This window comes from Perca fluviatilis, chromosome 16 (genome assembly GCF_010015445.1).
Source record: "Perca fluviatilis chromosome 16, GENO_Pfluv_1.0, whole genome shotgun sequence".
Taxonomy (NCBI): domain Eukaryota; kingdom Metazoa; phylum Chordata; class Actinopteri; order Perciformes; family Percidae; genus Perca; species Perca fluviatilis.
Window position 1 is genome coordinate 21,296,231 of NC_053127.1, and position 24,246 is coordinate 21,320,476.

A 24,246-nucleotide genomic window follows, 5' to 3' on the forward strand; every position below is an offset into this window, starting at 1 on the left:
TGTTCCAAGCCCAGGCTGAGTTACTCAAGTGTGGTGTGAATTCCCAGTGGCCCTAACCGGGATTGAGATTACTTGATATTTAGTTTTTTAAGCTTCCTGTGTCCAAGAAAGCCTCACTAAAATAATTGTATTAATATATATATATATATATATATACCTGAACTGTACAGCAGCAGGTAGTATAAGGTGCAGAGAAAACACTTAAAACATTTCCTTTTATAATAAATAATGGACAACCAGGCATCACTAACACACCAGAACTACACAGTGCTCAAGTGAGGAAGAGAGAGAGAGAGAGAGAGAGAGAGAGAAGAGAGTAGGTGATGATGAAACTCAAGTGTAAGACACATTTTTAAAACACATCATGACCTGCAATTTATGTGAAACGCAGTTTCCTCATGTTAAACATGTTAACGCATCTTGTTAGCAAAGTGTGACCTTTGTAAAATTACATCATTGCGTTTCTTTTATCCAAAAAAATTGCCAAAGCATAATCACTGCTAGATAGATTAGTACATTACATTGATATTAGAAAAACTGTGGCTACATACCTGATTCAAACCATAATTATTACCTAAAATCCTTATTCATGCCAGTCCACTCTGGATTCCACTGACCTTAAAACTATATCCTTTCTGTCTATCCTTTGTGAATTTACAAAAAGCAACACACGACACAGGTGTGTACAAAGTATATAATCAAGTGTATTTTCATATTTATCCACGTTCTGTACACATATTAAGATCCATTTCACATGAACACTATACAATAGCAATGAGTGAGGAATGGAATATTTTTTGAGCGCTGAGCAGCTCATGTTGAATGGCACTTTCATAAAAAATAACAGGAAATCACAGAGCATGAAAAAGTAAATGTAGACATAACTCAACAGAGAAAATGGCTTTATATTATCAGATCCATTGAGTAACAGATTCAGCACATATAAAATGCACAATGCAACAAAACCAAACATTTGTTTGTTCCATCCTTGTGTTTTCTCTGAATAATCTGAACCGTAAATAATGCAAAAACAAAAGATTTTTGCGGCTATTTGAGGAGTGTGCTTTTGTCTGGATTTAAGTAAAAGGCAATCTAAAATGTAACGTGTTAAGAGGAGTGGTAACAAGATACATCGAAATATCAGAGAAATATCAATACAATTCACAAACCTTCAATTATTCATCTCATAGAATAGTCTTTTAGTAACTGATAGAAAAAACAATACATGTTTGGCTGCTTTACAAGGAATATCTACTGTATGTCTCATAGATATGTTTACATTTTCAGTGTGCTTTTTGAATGATCCCATGACAGTTTTGAGAAAGGATGAAATCAAGACTGAGAAAGCCTCTGGTGAGGCAGGTTGCTTCTCCCTTTCCATGAAGAAAAACATTCTCAAATGTGAGTCTGTGTTCCCCCAAATTCCTTTGAAGGTGGGGTGGCAGCGCTTTTAATGTTGTCATGATATCGTGTGAGGGGGGCAGAGCATCTCAGACGTTTAATCTTCTTTATGCCTGTTCCCCTGCGTACACAATGCTTTTTCAATCTGCTAACCTCTATATGTACATACAAGCAATGTTTACAGAGAAATACCTTCACTGGTGTAGACTGACTGTTCACAATTATCCCTACTTGGAATGGCATGAAAAACTGACTGTGACATCTCACATAAATAATGTTTCTGATCCATCATACTATAAGGTTGACTGGCTGGAGTATTGTGGGTGATTTAATAATCCCTTTAAAATGCTGTCTTTTTTCCAGGAGAGCTAAATATTATGCCTCATTTACGATACTGCACCGGCAACATACTGTAATACCATCTCTTGTGGATGGGGGCAGAGTGACTGGGGAGTTTGAAAACCACATAACATAACATGGAGGCTGCAGAGATGATGTGTTATCCAAATATAAGGGCTTTCATTTCGAGTGTAGTCAGAACTACTGGTGTGCTCTCCGCTCACCTACCATAAAAATTCAATATCTGGCTGGTCCTGCCTCATATATCATAACGGGGATATTGAGACTTGAGATAGAGCATTACAAAGAAGTACAAAGAAACATTTAGGCAAATCTGTCTGGATGTTCTCAGCACTTTCTTTACTGTACCATGCTATATACAAAGCCAAAAGTGAGAATGCCTCTTCCAAGCTTGTTGAAAACATAAAAAAATGATACACTAACAAAGAATTGGTGAATGCAGACTGGGTGCATATTGTGACCCAGAGAATGAGTCCGATCTTGTACTGTAGATGAGGATTTTATCACTATTAGGAGCTGGGCAAACTTGACTTTTGAGAAAAATGCAACTGTTGAAAGCAAGCATTGCTTTGTGTACAGTTGCTTTTTGTGGCCTGTGAAATTTCTCTGATGGTCGACCTGACAAAATCTGGGAGCAAAACAACAGCATCCTCTCTTATCCTCTTGTTTCAGTCCACACTTCTCTCCTTCTCTGTTCTCAGACGTAATATTCTTTGTCTTTGTTCTTTTTGCCTTTTGTGACTGCCTTGGCCACAGAGGCCGTTCCTGTGCTTTTGTCTTTGACCACTGCTCCGTTGCCCTCCACAGTGGAATTGTTGGCAAAATTGTGGCTCTGGTCTGTCTGGTAGGAGCCCTCGTCCCGGTTGCGGTACTTGTACATGGCATAGAGGAGGATAAGAATGCAGAGAGCAGCAGCAGCCACAATACCAACCACCATCCCCGTGGTGCTACTGGACTCCCTGATCACCTCCACGGCACCGGGTTGGCTCTTTTCGTCAGAGGCTGTGGGGTTGGCTGTGGGCACATGGGGAAAATTGGGGGGGTAAGTTAGTCCTGGTGTGTTTCGGGAGGATGGAGGAACAGGGGGCAGAAGCACCTGGTCACGGGTGTTCATTTTGCCTGCGGGGATGTGGAGCTGGTCAGGGTTGGTGGTGGGAACATAAGGAGGTAGGGGGCGGGGTTTCTGGACTCCACCCTCACCAGCGGTGGGAGGTGGAGGAAGGACTGTCCTGTCAGTGACCATTGGGGAGTTATTATTGTAAAAGTCCTCGTCATCTGATTCCGTCATCTCCCCAGAGCCGAAGGCTGAGACCTCCACAGGGTCACCACAGCCCTCCTGGTCCGGGGGGCAGGAAGGGTGAGGAGGGAGTATCAGGGACTCTTTGGTGGTTTCAAGTGGGGATAAGAGGGTAGGGGGAGGAGGGATGACGGGGTAACGGGTGGCGATGGATGGGGACTCAAGGGAATCCACTGTTATAATAGGCAACACTAATTCACCTCCTAGAAAGGAAACAGAAAAGGTAGGGGATCCTATATTAGAAAAGGATTTAAATTTTAAATTTTTAAATTTAAAATGTTTATTATGTAGAATATTACTGAAAAATTAAACTAAAATGACCTGGCTTATCAGTCAATATCAATACAATAGTTGGCACATGAAGAGAAAAACAAATCAAAACCACCATTCTTGAACGACGTGTACAGTTCTCGATTCTTGAATGGAGTCAATGTTTGGGTGTGCAGATTTTGATTGTGTAACATTATGAAAACATAATACAAAGTACAATACAGCAAGAACATTAAAGAGCTCACATGTAGACATAAACATACAAGATGACCCATGAAAGGCGGCAGCTGAATGAAGAGCATATAAAAGACAAAAGAACAGTAAATTAAATCGCCATGCAGTATGCAGGGGTTAAGGGGTGACAAGAGAAATCACAGACAGGTTATTTAATGAAGGAATCACACATGGAATATTGTGGCTTACTGAAAGCAACCAGTGTGTCCCGTATATATTTAATCACTGTTTGGATATAGATTACTCACCAACTAAACCCCTATATTTAGCTCTATGTATGTGTATATATGTATATATATTGTATACGCCATGCGTTGACATTTGATTCTGCGCTTTTTTTTCATGGCTGCTAGGTTCTCTTCCATCATTATTTGAGTCACGCTTTGCAGGGCCAGTCAACAACAAACAATTTTGATAAGGTCATATTAATAATTGAGGCACCCATAATAAGGGCAGACTCCTTCCTAAGTTCCACAGCTTGTTCCTGTCACAAGCCTGATCTACTGTCTACTGTGTTCCACTCTTAATGTATGGAGTACTCCTCATAAAGATTTTCTTTGTCCAATTTGGTGAGTTACAGACATGACTTGAGGTTACAATCTCGAAGATCTCTGTTTCGTTGTCTTTGTCAACACCTATGGTGATAAGCGGTAATTGCAGGTGCAGCTTGTGAACGTCCGAGGTATGTTGCCCCACACACACACACACACACACACACACACACACACACTTAGTACTGCAAATGCAAGGGCTTTCATCAGGCTTAATCACCATTGTGTTACCTCAGTGACTTAACATAGTCATTTATTAACTTAACAACATTCATCAAGCCCCTGAGTAAATGACAGCTACAGAAACATGAAACTGAAGAGGGAGAATAGAAAATTTAAAAAATAACGATGGCTGCCTGAAGTCAGTGTGGTTTTTCTACAATCTTGTTGGATGAGAGCTTTACTCCCATTTCTTTTTTCACCATGGCTGACCCACCTGTTCCTGGTTCACACTCTTCCAGGTCCTCATCATCACTTGGACACTCGGCTGATGCCACCAAAATATCATCAGAGTTCTGCGGCTAAAAGGAAAATGAAGAAAAGTTGTTGTTTTCAACAAATATACAACACATTCCCATTATCTAGATTTTTTTGCTGGCTGCCCTATTTAAGGAAAAACTGCAGTATGCAGCACTGTACCACTTTTGTGTTTTTGCTTGGAGCAACACGAGTAAGACTACAAATCCAAAATGTGCCCATATGCAGCTGCTTTTTATCTTTCACCCCTGTGGCCAACTTCATGTGTTTACAAACGAACAAAGTACTGCTGGTGGAGGGTAAATTTTCAGTAGGGTAAATGTTTTATGTTTTCTTTAATTCTCTATAATTTGGTCTTTGTACAATTCCTTTATAGAAATATTGAAAAAGAAATTATTATATACTAAATCAGTGAATATGTCTAAACTGGATGTTAGTGTGCACAGTGGAGTCAGAATACCTGAGCAGAGCGAGGAATAAATGGTTCACAAATGGATTACTTGGATAAATTGAAAATACAGAGAAGGCAATTTTAGGGAAACTGGACAAGAGAAAATGTAATGAAAAAATGCACTCTGTATTTTTAATAGGAGAGGCAGGGGATTTGTCTTTGAAAACGTCAGGACTCCAAGTACAACTGTTGAAACCCTTTCAATTTGGCAGGTTTGCAGCATTTGGATTAAAATCAAATCATTTGAAATAGTGGTTGGTATGTTCACCAGTCTAGAAGCTGTGACTGCTCAATGTGTGAAATTCAACTGTGTTCACTAAAACCTTTTTTTTAATTATAGCTGTGCTAGTTCAAAAATATATTGTAACATGAATGTTTTATTATATTATTATCCTAGCACACTTGGAAATAAAGAGAATTATGTGATGAATTCAAGATCAGATACATAGGATCAAACCTAACCTTCTAATCATTATCACATGTGGCATTTATGTATAATGCATTTTCAATAAGGGAAAATAGATTTTAATAATGATTTCATTGTATCAGAATCCTTTGAGTGTGCAGTGATGATGCATTTCTAAAGAGGTAATTGTTGCTTGAGACTAGCACGTGGTGTGTTTTTATTTTAAGCTTTAACAGCAACTTCTGTCTTGATTAAAAAAAACAGAATAACTTTCCTTCTGATGATTGTTAATGTTCAATTCAACACCTGCACAATACACACAGAGTTCATCTTCCTCTGAGACTCCGCTGTTCAAATCTGAATGACTTTAAAATCAGAAAAAGAAGCCAATTTAAGGATTTTTGATATTTTACTTTAAATAAAAACGTTTCAATTTTAAAGAAGGAATTAGATTTTCTTTTTCCAAAGTTAAGGGCCATTACATGTGTAGAGAGGAACCGAGGAATCAGATTTATTATCCGATTGTCCCATCACTTAGCTCCTGGAAAAGTGGTGACAACAACCCTCATCTAAGTTATAAACCAATTAACCTCCAGCTGTCAATTACTTAGGATCCAGTTCTTTAAAAAAGAAAAATTCCTTAAATACTCTCTCTGACCTTTGAAATGCTCTCCCTCAAGCTGGGTGACCGCTGCCTGCGGGTGGTGGTGGTAGCCATGGTGGTGGTGGTTTCCATGATTGTGGTAGACATATCAGACACTGCCAGCGGGGTGGCAGAGGTGGTGTCTGTGGTCAACACAGAGAGCGAGTCCCCGACAAGACGCAGGTTTCCCTCCACCTGCACGCTGGGATCATTTTCTGCTGCCAGTTTGAGCACCTGAAGACCATTGTAGTAGAGCCCTGATATCTGACCCTGGAAGGGCCGATTCTTGTCATGACCGCCAATTTTAATGGCTGCCTGGCTGTTAAAGATGGTCAACTGTCTCCCTGAAGTTAGACAGAGACATAGAGAGAGAAAGAGGTGGAAAAGGGGAGAGAATAGTGGAGCAGACATACAGAAGTCATACGGCAGAGCTTGCACAGTAACACAATTTGAACCAGGTGGGCTTTAGTGATTATATATAACATTAATACTTAGTAATTTATTTAAAACTCAATTAGATGTTAACTTTAAAAGGGGAAGGTTAGTTATCAGCAAGTCTGTGATTTAGATTTAAACATTATACATGCAGGTTGCAACCATCAGAGGAGGGTTATATGTTTAGGTGCCTATTTAGTCTAAGTGTTTTTATAGAACAGAGGAAGTCATTTTGAATTATTACTGTTGTTAGCGAACTGCCTGTAGGTGTGGTAGAAAATGACTGAAATGTATATATGTTATATTGCTGAATCACTGTAAATTATTCTGTTAATTAAAAAGGGGCATTGCAACCTTTGACGTAAGAGAATGTTCAGACAGTCCAGTCATAAAGATTGTCTCAATTTCCTGAGATACAGTATGCTTGGTTCTGACTGGATTTGGGGGTTTAAGAAGATGTCTCTCTTTATAACCTTGTTCTCAAGGCAGCTTTGGTATAACTAAGCTAGTGGTGAGGGGGCTTAGCAAGCTGACTCTGCGCAGCATCTGATGCATGGAGTATGTTTACTGGTACCAGTACTTTAATAAATACATTCATTTAAGACAACAGAGACTGACCAGAGAGTGTTTTATTTTTATTCATCAGTTGGGAAAAAAGAGCAGATGTTTGTCCAGGATATATATTTATCTCTTAACTCAAGAACAGATGGTGCAAGGATGCAAATCTTATGACTGCTTCTTGAAGTGATGGGTGTATTATAAAAATGTCCCACCCTTCACTAACTTCATCAGCCTTTAGGCCATTGGTACATGGTCTGCTCTAGGCTCCCTCTAGTCCAATTGTTTCACCTCCTGAAAGGGGCAATGATATCTAACAGCACCACTGTCAGCAGCCTCAGTGAAGCAGCGCTAAATCAGAGGAGATGGACTGCAGTACAGTAACAGGCCGATTTCTGTACACTGAATACTTATTAGCAAAGTTATTGGCTGCAAACAGTGATCTACTTTAACAGCCTGTGAGGGCTGTTTAATTGCAGCAAAACAAATTAAGCTTGGGAAGCTGATGTGGTTACTGACATTGTTGTACAAGGTATGGCAATACAAGGTTGCAGGGAAAAAGAAAGGGAAAATAAATTAATTTGGAGGGATCACATCCAGGAGATATATTTTAAAATGTTCAGTTTAGGAGGAAAGAGACCTGGCCAACTTACGTCACATGTTAGTTTCACTGGTACACAGCATTTTAATGATTTTTTGTAGAATATTTACACACAGTATCTAATTACACACAGTGGTTAAGAGGGACGATAGAGGGTTAGACAAGGGTTATGTGTTTTTAATTAATCGGTTTAAAATCGTTGTTAAGGTGCAGTTTTTCCACAAGATGTAAGGATGACAAAGAATAAATGCCAAGTAGGCTATACCCCTTCGCTTTGACACTTATTTTGAATTCCACTTCAAATCAAAATTCATAGCCAATAGAAAGCCCAATTAAAATGTATGTATACATCTGGGCAACTTGATCCTTGTCACCCTTGTCTTCTGGCACTACACCTCTCATGGGGAAAGGTTATTTAGTAGTTATTTCAAGGATTAATTAATTAATCAATTAATTTTTACCTTTATCGAGTAGCCACTCGTCAACTACCCGACCAAGTCTGTATGGGATTCTTTGTCTGGCAATAGCCAGTCGTTCATTATCATAGTGTCCTTCAAAGAATTTGGAGAGACAGATTAAAGGTTAAAGTCTGCAAGTTGAAAGATCACATGGTTAGAAACAGTGTTATAATAGCTAACAGGTTTAACAAGTTATCAATTTTAACCCAGCTGTGAGTTAAAAGAAACTTGGGATTTACTTAGTGTTATCTAGTTATTACGAGTAACAGTGTTAAAGCTAATTAGATTAATGTTTAGGCTATTTATAATGTGCTACGCTAGTTAGAGTTATTTAGCTATTTATTAAGAAAAGCATAATCTAAAGTATACCAATAACAGTCAAATGTAAGATTATTTTATGTACTGTATTAAATAAAAAAGGTTAATTCAGGTAAACATGAGAAAGCATTAAGAAAATCAGCCACTTCAACAAAGACAATCAGGAAAACAGTTGATGCATTTAGACAGTGATACACATTCTGTAGTTACAGCAGCATAAAGAACAGCAGTATAAAGGGCCAAAGTCTCACCCCACTTTTGTTCCACAATGTATTTTTTATAATATACTGTGTGATAGACATTATATTTTACTGCAGCTCCCATGAGATATTGACAGCATGTCTATATAAAAAAACTCATGGGAGCTGTAGTTGTTGAATTAAAAAACAATATATGCCTTCATACAATATTTGCAGACTTTATTAACAAGTCCAGTAGGGGATAAACATTTAGCTCTAACACCAATAACACATTTTTGGGAAAGATCTATGAATTCTATTTATTTATGCAAAACTACACTGTGGAATCATGGCTAATAGGACCGAAGCTGCTCTCAAGTGGGGCAGGACTTCAACTCTCTATTTAACACATGCAAAACAGAAGAGTAATTAATGGAATGAAAAATACTTCATGAAATATACTGTTTGACACAAACTTTGACAGTATGAATTGCCCAGTTAATAAGGGCCATAAATACTTTTCATTCAGTATTATACTGATCTAGCACTGAAGATCTGTTGATCATTAGCCACATGGTCCTCACTTTACTCGTAAATTCTTGTTGACACTATTTATGAATTACTATTACTGTGTCGGGTGCCTTGTTTAATGTAAAGTTTAGAGATTAAGAACAGGTTATCTGAAAACATGTTTAACCCACATCTTTTGAATAAAAATGTAAATAAACAGATACAAATGATTAAGGGAATACATAGCAGCTTAAAGTCAGCCATGTTGTTGGACAACAAATAAATAAAGGATTAGGATTACAGCACAACATGGAAAAGCAGGCACAGTACATGACGGTGCATGACAATTAAAGGAAAGCTAACCTAGACAATATTTTTACTGTAAGCTTTAATATAAAGCAGGTTTTAAAATAAGTGAAGCATTCATTGAGCCTTTGGAGAGCTGCAGGCAGTGACCTTGTGTTTTTGCTTCACACAAATGTTAGAAGATGTTATATACTATATGTTTGATGCCCATTTAAAGCCAAAAAAAAAATCAGTTATGTCTCCTTTACTCAACTATGCGATATACACTCCCTTTTCAGCAAAAGTACCCTTGTCATTTAAAAAAAACACTGATTACTGAGTGGAAGCTGACATAGAGTGTATACACAACACTCTTGGCCATCACCATTACACAATTTTTTATTTATGTACAACAGTGGCAGGTGTATGTGTGCTGTGAGCACTAGCTGGAGGCAGAGGGGGGACTTGGTTTCCTACCGCTATGCCAGCTGGTGCACCTGTTCTAAATAAGGTTAATTGGTTGATTGGTTCACAGCAGGTTAAAGCACAGCTGGTTGTGATCACATTATGTATGTGGAGTTTTTTGGTGTATGTGTATATTAGGTATGAGTGTACAAAGGTTGGTGAGCTTTACACCTCTTGGACAGTAAAAATCTGTGTGTGCAAGATGCATTCATTTGGTTTGTTTGCCTTTGTGCTTATGCAGATCTAGTCTACATTTAATATGCAATGCCATTAATGTATTCAACTTTTCCAAAATGTATAAGCCAGAAGAAAATGTACCAATATAATTTCCAAATATGGAATTGATAATTTCATATGTTGCTTAGGACATGATCACACCTGAAATAAGATAACACTTTAATCCTCGTATATATGATGTATATATGTACAGTATTTTACGTATTGGCATCTAACAATTACCTGGACACCAAAGACAACATTGAAATGTAAAACTCACATATGACTTGTGCTTTTTTGGTCTAAGCTCTTTAACAGATAGAATACAGTATACATTCAGCCAAATCCATCAATCTGCTTATGTAAAACAGTCATCATGGAAAGGCCAGCTTAGTGTACGCCAGTGGACACTACACGGAATGTAAATGGAAGCACTTTCACTACAAAATTGTTAATGTCAACAAGAATTTATCAGCTGAATTAATAGCCACATATTCACCGTTCAACCTAGACCAAAGGCTGGTAGATTGATAACAACTTATTTTAGACTTATATTGTGCTTGGAACACAGATACTGTATTACATCTTCCAAAAACATCTACAAAATGCCGCTTGGGCCACATGCATATCCTCATGAAAAGCCAATTTTAGAGGGAAGATGCTGCTTTAATTTACTGTAAATGAAGATCTTTTCCCCATCGGCTACATCCTTACCCACCTATCTGCCAAACTGTCTGCAAAAAGGACAGCTGCTGATGAACATCCTTTCATTGCTAGATATACTTAGCAAGGCAGCTTGAGGCAAATGTATCAATTTCAGATTATTATATTGTTTATGCAATATGGCATGTCCAGTTATATGTGTGTGGCAACTTAATAGATAGCTTATAGAGCGATGAAATAACTAGACGGGAAAGCTGAATTAAAATGAGCCACGGGGTAAATTGCCAATCAGTTTTTTGCAAACAGTACATTTTGTAAGTACTCATTCAAGGTTTGATAGGCAAACATGCAATCCTCTCTCGCTAATCCAGATGCTCCATGCCATTTCTCTATGTATCGTATAACCACACAGTTTGTCCCATCAGTCTTACCTGGTGGATAACGCTCAATGACTGGATGGTTGTCCACCTGAAGAGTGGCGTTGCCACCGCTGCGTGTGAAGCGTACTACATGGTACTTGTCGTCATTTACCATGACAGCAGGCTCATCAATGGCGATGTCATCTGTCCCCACATTGAAGATGACACCAATTTTTCCTTGATCCTGCAGGTGAAAAAAGAATGAATGTTACAAATGAAAAAAAAATGTCATAACATAATTATTAAAAATGTGCAGACTATTAGTTTTCAGCCAGAAATCTAATCTAAGTGGTACAAGCGTATCTTTTGTGACATGGACAGTATGTTTAGTTCTTTCTTTAGGGTGCAGTATCGTTCTCCCTCAGCAGGCAGCTCAGGTTTCCTGATGTGGATCACTCTTGACAGAATCCTTCTGCATCTCTTTTGGTTGACCAACTTCTCTCCCCGTCAGCCTCTCCCTGCTACTACCAACCTTCCTCAAAGATCAAAGCTGCTTCTCAAGCCAGCCTTTGGGTGGCACTAATAAGAAACATTGGAAACCAACTGTGTGTGGGGTCTCTGTGCCTGTCTGGCCTTTGTACATTTGCTGCTTTGCAGTCTCTCTAAATGCAACACAAGGTCAAGGTGCTAATGTGTGGATATATCGTGAGAAACAGCACATGAATTTGCAGCAGTAGGAGCACAACATTACACTTCAACTCTGCTGACTATCTACAAACTGTTAGAAAGCAATAGCCTTTGTAAAATACAAATAACATAAAAACCTACAATGTGGCTCGTCAGTCATTACAGTTTGACACAGAATACCCTTTGTCAGCCTGACGGTTAGGTGCAACAGTACCAGGTCGACAAAGCAAATGACAATGTAATTCATTGGTACTCATTTTACAGGCAGTCAAATGGTTATGCAATGAGTGCCTGTTGTAGAGTATGTCTCACATGCACAATAGCATGTTGTGCACATAAATAAAACCTCATTACTATACACAATATTAATAATAAGTGACTTTCAGGCTGTGTAGCTTCCCTCACTCAGCTGTGTAGTATCAAGGGCCACGAGTCTGCAGGTTTTTATTTAAACAACCTCTCCTCTCACAGCTGCACTATATCACACCTTCAAGCAGAAAGAGGAGAGGAAGTAAACAGTAAAATTGGCTGGTATAGTGTTTTACTGAAATGAAATCCTGCAGACTGCTGGTCCTGCATGGCACCCGGTGTACACAATATTTATTGGCCCTATAGACATAAATATTTACCACAGTGGGTCTTGCACAAAGGTCTTGCATTACATTTGGATTCCCTGGCTTTTCTTTCAGAACCATCCACACATTTCTTGACATATTACACACATTAATATAACTGATTGTTCCCTTTCTCTCATTCTTTAAGTATTGCATTACTCACTGAAAGACCAGAAGTTCAAATATGTAGACAGAAATACTTCTTTTCTTTCCTTGATGGTGGCTGCTATTGTGGGATGTAAAACCTGTCTCAAAGTTTTGCTCTCACCCCCTAATCATATGTAAAATCCTTCTAGAAACCTTTTGAATTTAAAATAATTATTCATACTGACACAGTTGGTGTTAGAAGTGTGAAGTGTCCTCGGAGACCTTGAACGTCCAATTAATAATATAAGTTTTAAGCACGAGAAATCAACTTTCAACCTATTTCATATAAAGGAGCTCTATCTCCTTCATATTGAAGGTTAGCAGCAGGTGGATGGCTCTTTGGATTGTCTTTCTGAATTCTGTAATCACTTGAAAGTTGTCATGAACCCAGGAGGAGGCAATGTGCGACTGATTTATGGTGCATGAAGCTGGATAATCAAATTCACACAAATCAAAAAGAAGATAAAACCCCTCTATGACAAATGTCTACCCACTCACAGTAACTCACTATGAAACTGTGAGTTAACTAAAGTCAGTGTTACTGTAGGTTAGTGGCAATCAGCAGGATGGGAGACTCCTGAGTCACATTTTATAAATGAATGTTAAGAAACCATATTATCACCTTTTTATTTACATTTAATATTCCTTACATTTTCTGTAAGAAATCTCTATTGCATTCCTTGCTTACTTATATCCTGCACATGCTGAGCAATTAGTTTGCCTATGATTTAATCACTCTTCCCATGAAGCAAACTGATGAGTATTCATTAAGTAACTACAGGGTAGTGTGGCCTCAAGTCAAAATCAACCCATATACTCTGGACAACAATTGACATCTCCAGGGCCAGAACACTCTTCAACAAAAGAGTTGCTTCTGTTTTGCTTACTCAGTCTTACAGCATGATTACCAAACAGCCCCAAAGCACCTTTTGACAGCTGGCAAAGCAACACTGCTGCAGCCCAGTTTTAGTAAACAAAAGCTTGGCCTTTCCAGGTCACTTTTTTCTTAATGCCCATGTGTTTGGGTATAATGCTAGTCAGGCATATCCTCATGAAAAGCCACGTAGTCTCCCACCTAGCTGTTTTGGCATCAGCTCTAATGGAGTATTCCCTGTTTCCTTTCGGAGCTTTCAGTCTGGGATTGAAATTCAGCTGCAGCCTCCTCTAATTCATATTTGGGAAAATGATTTATTATTATATGGATACAATTTTAATGAGATGAAAAAGAAAAACCAAAAGCTCTATGGTATTGACAATTCTTTTATGATGCAATACCACTGCGACCTGATACATTTTTAAACCGAGCACAGGGTGGATAGATCATGGTTCTTTTAAGAAGACAAGCACATCTGTCTGTCTCAGTTTGCTACCAGCCAACTGTCTTTCTCTGCATTTGATACGTTTATTGACTCTCTACTTTACTGGAGAATTCTCCTCAGAAGCAGTTGGTAGCTTGCATCTATAGTATTGGGAATTCAGAGACTTCTTATCTTTCCTATTCTCTCTTCATTAAACTCAGCATAGCATACTGTAACATAAAAGGAACCTCATAAATACAAACATGTTTTTAATTCTGAGTGGAAAACAAGTGTCTACTCCTTTCTTTTTAAAGCAGATTACTGGATGAAAATGACAGATTGTTATAAATAATGAAAAAAACTTCTCCTCACACTAAATTGTGAGCTGTTTTCTATTTCCTTTGAACCGTTACACATTTCCCAAATGATCAAAGGCACCTATTTTTTTTTCTCTGAAATTAGTTATATCTAAAAAAATATCTAGTTATTACTGTAAAATGTATTTCAGCTGTGGGGAAAAACTCTGATTGCAATCACAAAATGAACAGTGTTATAGATATAACATTTAGCAAGCAGAGCATGCAGTCTTGTATCTAACTTATCTATCATACATTTGAAATGAGGAACCCAAAATGAATGCATGTGGAGCACACACAGAAGGCAGATTGAGCTCTGCCTTTGAAATATGAAAGTGCCCTCCTGAAATATACAGATTCATGAGTTTTGTGTGAAGCGTTTCCACATAGTGTGAGGCAGAATATTTATTAAGAAAGACTTCCGTATTCGAAAAATGCATAAGAAATCAACTTAAGGAATCACTGAGGTCCACCAAAACCTTATCAGCTTACTGTATTATTAATTAACTTCATCATCCTTTCTACTGTAGTTTTAAGCTCTGCCGTGAAACATTGCTTTTTCTAATTGTCATAACTTTTCACAATTAATCCTCTGTTTTTGTTTTAGCTTTTAGTCACTCATTAAAAACATGACCATTTGAAAGTAGTGTTAGCCTCTCTAATGTACTCTCTGGTGAATATGGTCTGTTTTTTTTGTACAGAGTAATTGGTCTTTAAAGCTTGTTTATGTGGAGTTCCATCCACAAAGTTCCAGTTTCAATTAACCATGGGGCCATTGTAACACAGCAATCTTCTATATATGATGTGATGATTTCTTTTTTGCCGTTTTAATGAAGAATTATAAACACTACATTTGCAGCTGTAAAAACATCATCTTTTCTAAATGATCAATCTAGCGCTAGACTAATGTGACGTTTTATCTTGATTGCGCTAATAGTCATATCTGTTAATCAAAAGCATTTCAAATTCAATGAAAGGGCTCTGTTTGTTACAAGGTGCCCACATTTATTATGACTGTTAAGGTAGTTTATTAAGGAAGAGTTTTAACTCCTTTATTACATGATTTACCCTGTTTAATAAAGTTCCACTGTGATTATTCCTCACATTGTGGTTTTGAATGGAAAGCTTGATATCCGAGGAAGATTATAAGAAGGGAATTCTATTCTCAGGCACCTCATCTGAAAGCCCCAAATCCCTGTAGCACATACAACTCATATATCATTTGTTTCCTTTACTATTTTCAACTCTCCCTTGTGGCCAGTGTTATTTTGACCAGAGTACCACTTCTCTCTGTCTTCACCTAGTTTCCACAGTCTTCCTCTTCTTCAATGGGCAAGCAGAGGAAGAAAACAGACTGGGCAATATATCGATATTTTATTGATATTGTGATGTGAGACTGGATATCGTTTTAGGTTTTGGATATCGTAATATCGTGATATGACACAAGTGTTGTCTTTCCTGGTTTTAATGGCTGGATTACAGTAAAGTGATGTAATTTTTTTAATTTACCAGACTGTTCTAGCTTTTCTATTATTTGCCTTTACCCACTTAGTTATTATATACAAATTAATGATGATTATTTATCAAAAATCTCATTGTGTAAATATTTTTTTGTAAGCACCAATTGTCAACCCAACAATATCGTCGCAATATCGATATCAAGGTATTTGGTCAACAATATCGTGAAGTTAGATTTTTTCCATATTGCCTAGCTCTAGACTGATAAAATGTGGAATTAATTATATGCATAAATAAACTACAAGAAAAGACAATTTGGGTCCCTACAAAACAAGAAGGTGGGATTTTAATGAAGCTTAGTTAGAGAAACCAAAAAAGACTTCAACACCATCTGAACTCTTTTTGATTCCTCTCCACCGATCAGTAATAAGGTGTCAAAGCAAGCAATCTGTCAGGGTGCAAGGGCTTGGCGGATACTGGCAGAAAATCTTTTCAGCTGGCTTTGCATGCAGGCAGCAGCCTTTGCATTTACTAGCAACAGTCCAAGGCGCCTGGCAAGGTCAGTTTCACACTTCTTAAACTGGAAATACAATTTAAATGAGACAGTTAGGAAAACATCCAGGGGAGGATATTTGTACCAAACATGTCTAGATAAATGCAGCAGCCAGATTCTTAAACCAGGCACAAATACGTGAAAATTTTTTTCATATCAGTGTCCATATTATACTACCTTAGCTTCCCTCTTTTGAAGGCCACAGTTAACTATCATAAAACACCAACTTGAAATAGTGAATGCAAGAATATTAGTTAATATCAAAATATGTACTGGATTGGATTGGAAGACACTATTAATGATAAGTGAAATTTCTGTTTCCGTCCGAGGGGGATAAGATATATTTTTCCATCCAAACCCTGAAATTTGGTTTAACAGGTTAGCCTGGGGCCATGGAAACCTCATCCTGCAACATTGGGCTTATCTGGTAGACTTCTAAAAGGCCAGGGCTGATGTAATCCAGCATGACCCACAACACTCATACTCTAGCTCCCGATTGCAGACCCTACCACTTCGGAGTTATATTAAAACAGAGTAAATAAAACAATATCATTGCTTGATGTGTGGGTGCACCAAAGAAGAGAGATAGGATTATGTAAATACATGTTGTTACGGGAAAATAAAACACAGTCTTGCTTTTTGAACAAATGCATATTAACTTCAAAACCAGTTATATTTATGTGAAGATACAAACTTATTTTTTATTTTTTATTGTTAATATCACAGATTTAATTATGCTACGATTCCATCCGCTCAGATTGTGTGTGTGAATGCATGAACACAGGGATTCATTTGTGTACATGGGCTCAGCTATTGCAAGATAATCATGCTTGTTTTATATATTTAATACCTTAAATGCTCTCAGTAGATTTGCCAAAAATACATTTGGAGATACTCCTCCTTCCGCCATTAAGAGGTTAGAAATAGTTAAAACAGTTCAGTGCAGTTTGGAAATAATAACTCGGGAATATTATATGCAGAAAATGCTCTGCTTTTGAGGACAGGATCTGTGAGTTTATGAAGCTTTCTTTACAACAAAGTGTCTGCTAATAAGAGTCCAACTCCAGTTGCAATTTTTGTCCTGTGCTTTGACAACAGGTGTGATTTTAATTATTACACCACACACAGACGTTTGACAGATCTCCCCTCTGGTCTTCATCATGGCACATCTGTCCTGTGGCTACATGCTAAAAAGGCTGATTTCCCTTTAGGAAAGACACAGTTGCTGGCAGCTGCTGAGGAGTCACTTGGTTCCACTGACAGGCACACGTGTTTATCACCAGAAAGCATCTCTGAATCATCTACTGCTCTATTGTATCTCTATCTTGTGGTAATAATTTATTTGTTCCTATTTTATCTCAATGTTTGGACTCAGGCGCCATTAATCAGTGAATCACACAAGCTGTGACAAACACTGTGCCAAGTTAGAATAAAGGCACATTCAAGATAAAACTTAAAAATAAGAGATTAATATTTCATTTAATCAATATTGCAGCATCAGTACTATACCAGAAAGTATTTTTGTGCCTTTATCAACATATCTAGGAAGACAGTATGATATTTCCCCCATTTTGGTTAAAACAACTTTCTCCAAATCCTTTTTACTGTTGCAGTCTATTCTACTTTTCTACACTTTTAATTTACATTTAAATTACATTATTGCTACTGACAATACTTGTATGACACTATACTTTCAGCTGTACTATCCCAAATTGCATAAGAGCAATCTAAATATGAAAACTGAAGAAATCTAAAATGATTTCAGTGTTAGTCACCAGCTGCGTAAGCCCCAAAACTGGAAAAATATTGCTCATAATAATGTTGCTCACTGATATGCTCAGGCATTATGTAGACAATGGTAGAACATGATCTGGAAGTTTGTTATCTTGTGTTTGCAGACAGAGTGGACTAGTTTCCACTGCTCCAGTTAGCTGCCCACTTCACAATGTCCTGATTTTCACAAGATTTAAGTATTTACCTCTACCCTGATCAAGAAGGCTCACCAGCGTCTCTTCTTTCTGAGGAGACTCAAGAAGGTCCACCTGTCTCCTCAAATCCTAGTGAACTTCTACCGCTGCACCATCGAAAGCACCCTCACCAACTGTATCACAGTTTGGTATGGCAACTGCTCTGCCCATGACCGGAAAGCACTGCAGAGGGTGGTGAAAACTGCCCAACCGGTTCCTCACTCCCCTCCATCAAGACCATACAGGGCAAGCGATGCTTGCGTAAGGCGCGCAGCATCATCAAAGACTGTTCCCACCCCAACCACAGCCTGTTCACCCCACTCCCGTCCGCGAGGTAGCAGGTTCAGAGGAAGCTTCTTTCCTGCGGTTGTCACCCTACTGAACTCTAGCTCTGCATCCTGGTGACAATTTAACCTACTAAGCACACTGCACATAGCTGTACATACTGTACATATCTGTATATATGGTTAATTCAGAATAGCCATATTTATTCTGTTTTTCTTATTATATATTCTGTTAATACACTGCATAAATCTATATCAATATTATTCTTACTACTAGTATAATGCCACTGCTGCTACATTGCACATATCTGTACATGTTGTCCATACATTGTTCATATTACATAGCCGTATGTATTCTGCTCTTATAACACTGCAAAATATTTCTTGTCCTGCCTATGCTCCACCTGTCTAGACTTTGTATATCACGTTGCACTTTTATGCTTTTTTTGCACTTCTGGTTGGATGCAAACTGCATCTCGTTGTCTTTGTACTTGTACTCTGCACAATGACAATAAAGTTGAATCTAAATCTAATATAATTTGGGGTTGTTGTTTTTTTTTTTTTACACATGCTTTTATAATTATAAATATAACGTTTCTTTGTGTCCCTGTTCACAGAGTAATACATTCAATAGCACAATAGGAAAGACCATAAGTGCTATTCAATTTGTGACTTGCTGTACAGGTAATTATGTCTGCCCTCAAATATTCAAAACATGATTTTGAACTTAAAATAAAAGGCTAAACATATCTGACAATCTCTGCACAGTCATTCTTACATTGATTGTCTGTTACATTTTGGAAATGTAAGCTTCCTGATTTATGGGTTTGGAAACCAGAAAAGGAATGTGCACAACTATTTATAGTATTGCCTAAGATCATGTGAATAGTGACAGTTATGCTTAAAGCCACAAACTCTGCTTCCCATACTTACTATGTGCAGCTGAAGATAGTCTCCGAGCCCATGGGTGCTCTCTACTCGCACCAAGATGGCATCCTTCTGCTGAGTGCTGAAGCCCACGGCTAACCGGTCGGCTCGGGTGCTCGGCCGCTCATTCGGGGCCCAGGTGAACGTGATGAGAGCCCCCCCTTTCCCAAAGATGTACGTGGTCCCAGCTAGGGAAAAAAAGACAGAAGGAGAAAAAAGATTTGTTGTATATTTTTTCAGTTCCATGGCCAGTATGAAGATGAGATTTAGATTTGTCCTCTCACCACAGCCAACTAACCCTCCTCCCCACTGCACAGACACTATCTTTCATTTGTCAAAATAATGCAGGAGGCAGAGAGAAACCAGGATTTATTAAAAGGGTTTGCTTTACTCTTAAATCACAGTTAAGTAGCCTAATTTGCAAAGTATGATGAAGCTTTACATTCACAGATGTAACCAAATGACAACAGTTTTATTGTGATTCCACATGGCTCTCACTGCAAATACTGAGGCTGGGTCCGACACTGTGGACATCCAAAAATGAGGGCATAGTTTAGGATTTCATAGAATTAAGCACATAATACAGGATGGGACATATTAGATACAGCTTTTCAAATGTGTATAATTCTTTTTTTTTTAAACAGGTTTTCACATTAACCATCATAAAAGCATCAATACATGCTTCCTCTGGGGGGACTTGTTGGGTCTTTGTACATGATAGAGTGTGGTCTAGACCTACGCTATCTGTAAAGTGTCCTGAGATAACTCCTGTTGTGATTTTACACTATAAATGACATTGAATTAAAATTTCATAATGTATTGTAACTATTTCCTAACATGAAAAATTTATCATTTAGTGTAATTATCAATCGCCTGGTCTCTACTTCACCTCTAGCTTCACCTCTTCGTCAAACATCATCTGCAGTAATTAAGCGCTATCAAGCTATTTTGTTTATGTGCTTTATATTTATGGGGGCGCCCACACTTGTTTACATGTTTTGACCTTTTGACCTTCGTTGTTGCTGGTACATCATCCATGCAACATCCAGGTAAATGGGATTCCTAATAATTTAAGATTTTACTTTCCAATTTGCTTAATATAAAATGTGAAAAAGGAAATGATTAATGTGAAAAAACATCATCCTAAACCTGATTAAAATTCTTCCAACTTGCATGATAACTTTTATCATGCAATTTATTCATATGCACTCAGAAGGATTCCAGGTCTTGAGATGAATGAGTTGGTGTTAATTCTTCATTTACAAGTCCTGCTGGAATCACTGAAATCCCTGTGAAAAACCATGCAGGCTTGTGTTAAAATCCATTTGCTGCTCAGCTTGTAAATTAGACACCTTTTCATGATGTGATATGATTTCTTGCTAACCTCTCCGTCACCTTAGACTGTTCATTAAATATGAATTAGCAATATAATTTCATTTGTGTTGTGTGAGAGCAACAAAATCTGAGCTATATTCCATTTAATGCAGTCCATGCAAGTTTAAGTTGAGTCAAAGTTAGCTTTCTCAGTGTCGAGGGCTTCGGACTGCAGGTGTTATTGACTGCAAACAGAGAGACAAACTGCCGTCCTCAGATGAAAACATTACGCTCCTATTGATGCATAGTCAATATGTTACATGAGAAACAACAAATACAGTACCTTTAATAATACATCACAAATACATGTTATTCTGGGTTTGCTTCAACACCTAAGACCTAAATGTTGTTTTTACAACAGATTTTCTTCAATTCCTGAATGTCTTAAGTGAAGCACAGAAAAACACTTGAGACAAAATTGTAACCTCAATTTTAACCATGTACGAAGACTTGAGTACTCTTCTGTTCAGTATAATGGGCACTCACCACACAGGCTTGTTACTGACAGGATGCAATTTCTGGATGGATGCCTTTTTAACATTAAACACTTAATCCAAAGACTTGAAAACACCTTGTACTGACTTTGACTTTAATTGAAAGGACGGCATTTGTTTCTAACCAAATTTTTCTCACTGAGGTTTCACGTCTTTGATTTGCAGTCAAATGTGAGTCGGTGATATTAGTGACGTCAGGGAGTCTCAATGAGTGGTTTCTTTCTGTGAATGTTATCTGCTTCTGGCCTCTTAGTCTGTCCTCATTTCTGCTCAATGAATCACTTTTCTTTCCACTTGAGTATAGACCTCTTTGCTTTTTACACAGATTTGAAATGGATTTTTGGACACAACATCATGCACCCATGTACAATTTAATAAATTCTAATAAAACAGCCATGCATCAAATACTATTATGCTGATAATGTATGTTGCACTACAACAATCACAACAAAAATCAAACATTGAGCTTTACACAGGCTATAATACTGCATTTCATTACACTGTACAACCCTTCATGATTTGTTTGTTCTTGTGAAACCAAACAAAAAATCAGGCATGCCATAATGTGGTCATTCACCTTATTTTGAGACCCAATTTCACATCTGGTGTCATTTCCAATTTCTCCGTGCAATATAGCCTTAAACATCAATTTAAATAGGATACTCAGGAGAATCAAACCTTATGAACTTTTTGTACCCAATTTTAGATGCCTGAAAGCTGGTGTAGATCATTACACACATTGCATTCTGCAATGTAGTGAGTAAAATGTCACTATTATAAAACTGGATCATTTTGATCGTAACTAAGCTATGATAAAAAAAAAGATTACAAAAATGATTACAAAAAACCACACATGAATGTATGTGTAACATGTTAAATGTGGACCACCAATTCACATTTGATCATATCATACACAGAAACAATTTTCAGATATTTCACATGTGAAATCTAAGACATCTCATGTGAAAAAATCTACTACATATGATTTAACATGTGATAATGCACTTACATGATATGGGATGATGGTAGAGTTGGAAAAATGACCATATTAACAACTTGCGAGCTTTCACGTCATCAAGATGGTTGTATGAATACAAAGTTGGCCGTATGAGAATTAAAATACTATGCAATGACGGTATTACGCCATAACAATTAAATTTGGGTTTAATTACACTGACGGTCTTCGTGGATGTGAAGCGTCTGTATTTGATTGAATTTCAGGGACGGCCTTGCTAGTAAGTGCCAAGTCGGATATGTACCAGATATACTAGTTATCTACAGGCTACATGTGTTTTTGGTTTGCACAAGTGAAACCATGAATTGCACGTTATTTTTTCGTAACACTGTTAAGAACTTAGAAAATGATTTCTTCCAATGTATAGAAAAAGGTTTTCTGTTGTCAAGGAAATACCTCACTACAACAACCTAATGAACATGGGAACTGTAGTGTTTTGTGCAGTTCTGTAGGAACATGAGCACACGAAGAAAAGGTCAAAGGGTGAATAGGAGGTAACACATACTCTTGTAATGTGCATCATAAAATATTGAATACTAATGCACCGGCAGGAAATTACAGAAGCATCTGTCTATAGACAGCAGTAACACCTGCATTAGTCATAACGTAAAAGCATTTCATTACACCTTTCTGCCTCTATCTTCTGTCTCCTCCTATCTCTGCTCTTTTCTCTGACCTGCATCAAATAAAGCAGACACTAAATCAGTCTTGTTAAGATTATTACCATAAACATCACAGTTCTTTCCCTTGAAACAGCTCTCTCCTCTCCCTCTCTCTCTCTCTCTCTCTCTCTCTCTCTCTCTCTGCCGTCTATCTCACGGGAGTGCTCTGCCCGGCTCTCATGGCCATACAATGCATCTGTGCTCGAATAATGGGGCTCCCTTGGAGATTCTCAACTGCAATGTGTGCTGTATATCACTGGGAACCTTGATAATTAATTATACTGTACACAGGCATTGTTATACTCTTGATGCTTGCCATTATTCATGAATATAATATAGGTGGTGCGTTAACATATTCACTGTAAACATTCACTTGTAAGCATATTAAAGCTCTTTTGTTGGTTTAATATATTACAGAGAGCAGCAGAATTATATGGTGATATGATAGGTTCATCTGCTTTTTATAGACATTTTGATGGTGGAAATGCAGCTCAGAGATTTCTATAAAGCAAGCATGATGTTGTTGTCTTTCTAGATGTCTATGCAACAAATTCAACAGTATGGATTCCTTGTTTGAGCCAAGATGCATGCTACCCACTCAAACATCCTGTCCTTTTCATTTGTACTCTCAGCCAGCTGAATACGCCAGAGACGAGGCAACATGCTCATAGGACTTGCAAAATACACTGAGACGCTGGTGATCATTTGCATTACACATAACAGTTTTGATGTGAAAAGGTTTAAACGCGCCCACTGAGCCTCCTGTTGTAGAGAATCGGACAATTCATGTGGCCTGAGTTTGTGAGAGAGTATTAGCTCTCATACTGATCATGACATTTTAGAGGCTGGAAAAGAATCATCACATTCAAATGGCCACTAGTATTAGCTGTAACATTACAAACAGCAGCAGTGGAACGAACAGTAAATTACTCATACTCTTATAGCAATTTAATCACATTATCTGGAGATAGTGAATCACACTAGTAGATTACAGAGATGTTTGTAGTTGAGTGCACCTATGGTTATATATGGGCAAGGTTTTTCACAGTCATAAACATTTCTGAACAGCCTCCAGTAGGGAAAAATGACAGAAGTGTCACCGTGGAGGCATTAGGCAAAGCCAGTTCAACAAGGACACTCTACTGGAAAATCTAAACTGATTGATTAAAGCTACATTGTGTAAGAATTTCTCCCATCTAGCGATGAAATTGTATATGATAACCAACTGAATATTTCTTTCTAGCCCTTCCTCCTACGGTGGCCGAACCCGAAA

At 37.8% G+C, this 24,246-nt stretch overlaps 1 protein-coding gene across 19 annotated transcripts in view; it reads right to left on the reverse strand.

Moving 5' to 3' along the window:
- Nucleotides 1-684: 684 nt before the first annotated feature.
- Nucleotides 685-24,246, reverse strand: part of LOC120543925 (neurexin-2-like) — a 126,566-nt gene continuing 103,004 nt past the window's right edge. For 5 of the 19 annotated variants that reach the window (XM_039777327.1, XM_039777325.1, XM_039777326.1 and 2 more), the window contains 6 exons: nucleotides 19,435-19,616; nucleotides 11,210-11,381; nucleotides 8,146-8,235; nucleotides 6,106-6,434; nucleotides 4,550-4,634; nucleotides 685-3,261 (listed from right to left, as the gene is read on the reverse strand). In XM_039777327.1, coding sequence (XP_039633261.1) covers nucleotides 2,459-3,261; nucleotides 4,550-4,634; nucleotides 6,106-6,434; nucleotides 8,146-8,235; nucleotides 11,210-11,381; nucleotides 19,435-19,616 — 1,661 coding nt within the window. In that variant the 3' untranslated portion in view covers nucleotides 685-2,458. Of the gene's footprint in view, nucleotides 3,262-3,573; nucleotides 3,616-4,549; nucleotides 4,635-6,105; nucleotides 6,435-8,145; nucleotides 8,236-11,209; nucleotides 11,382-19,434; nucleotides 19,617-24,246 lie in introns of all 19 variants that reach the window. The other 14 variants (XM_039777331.1, XM_039777329.1, XM_039777330.1 and 11 more) reach the window with 6 other exon arrangements.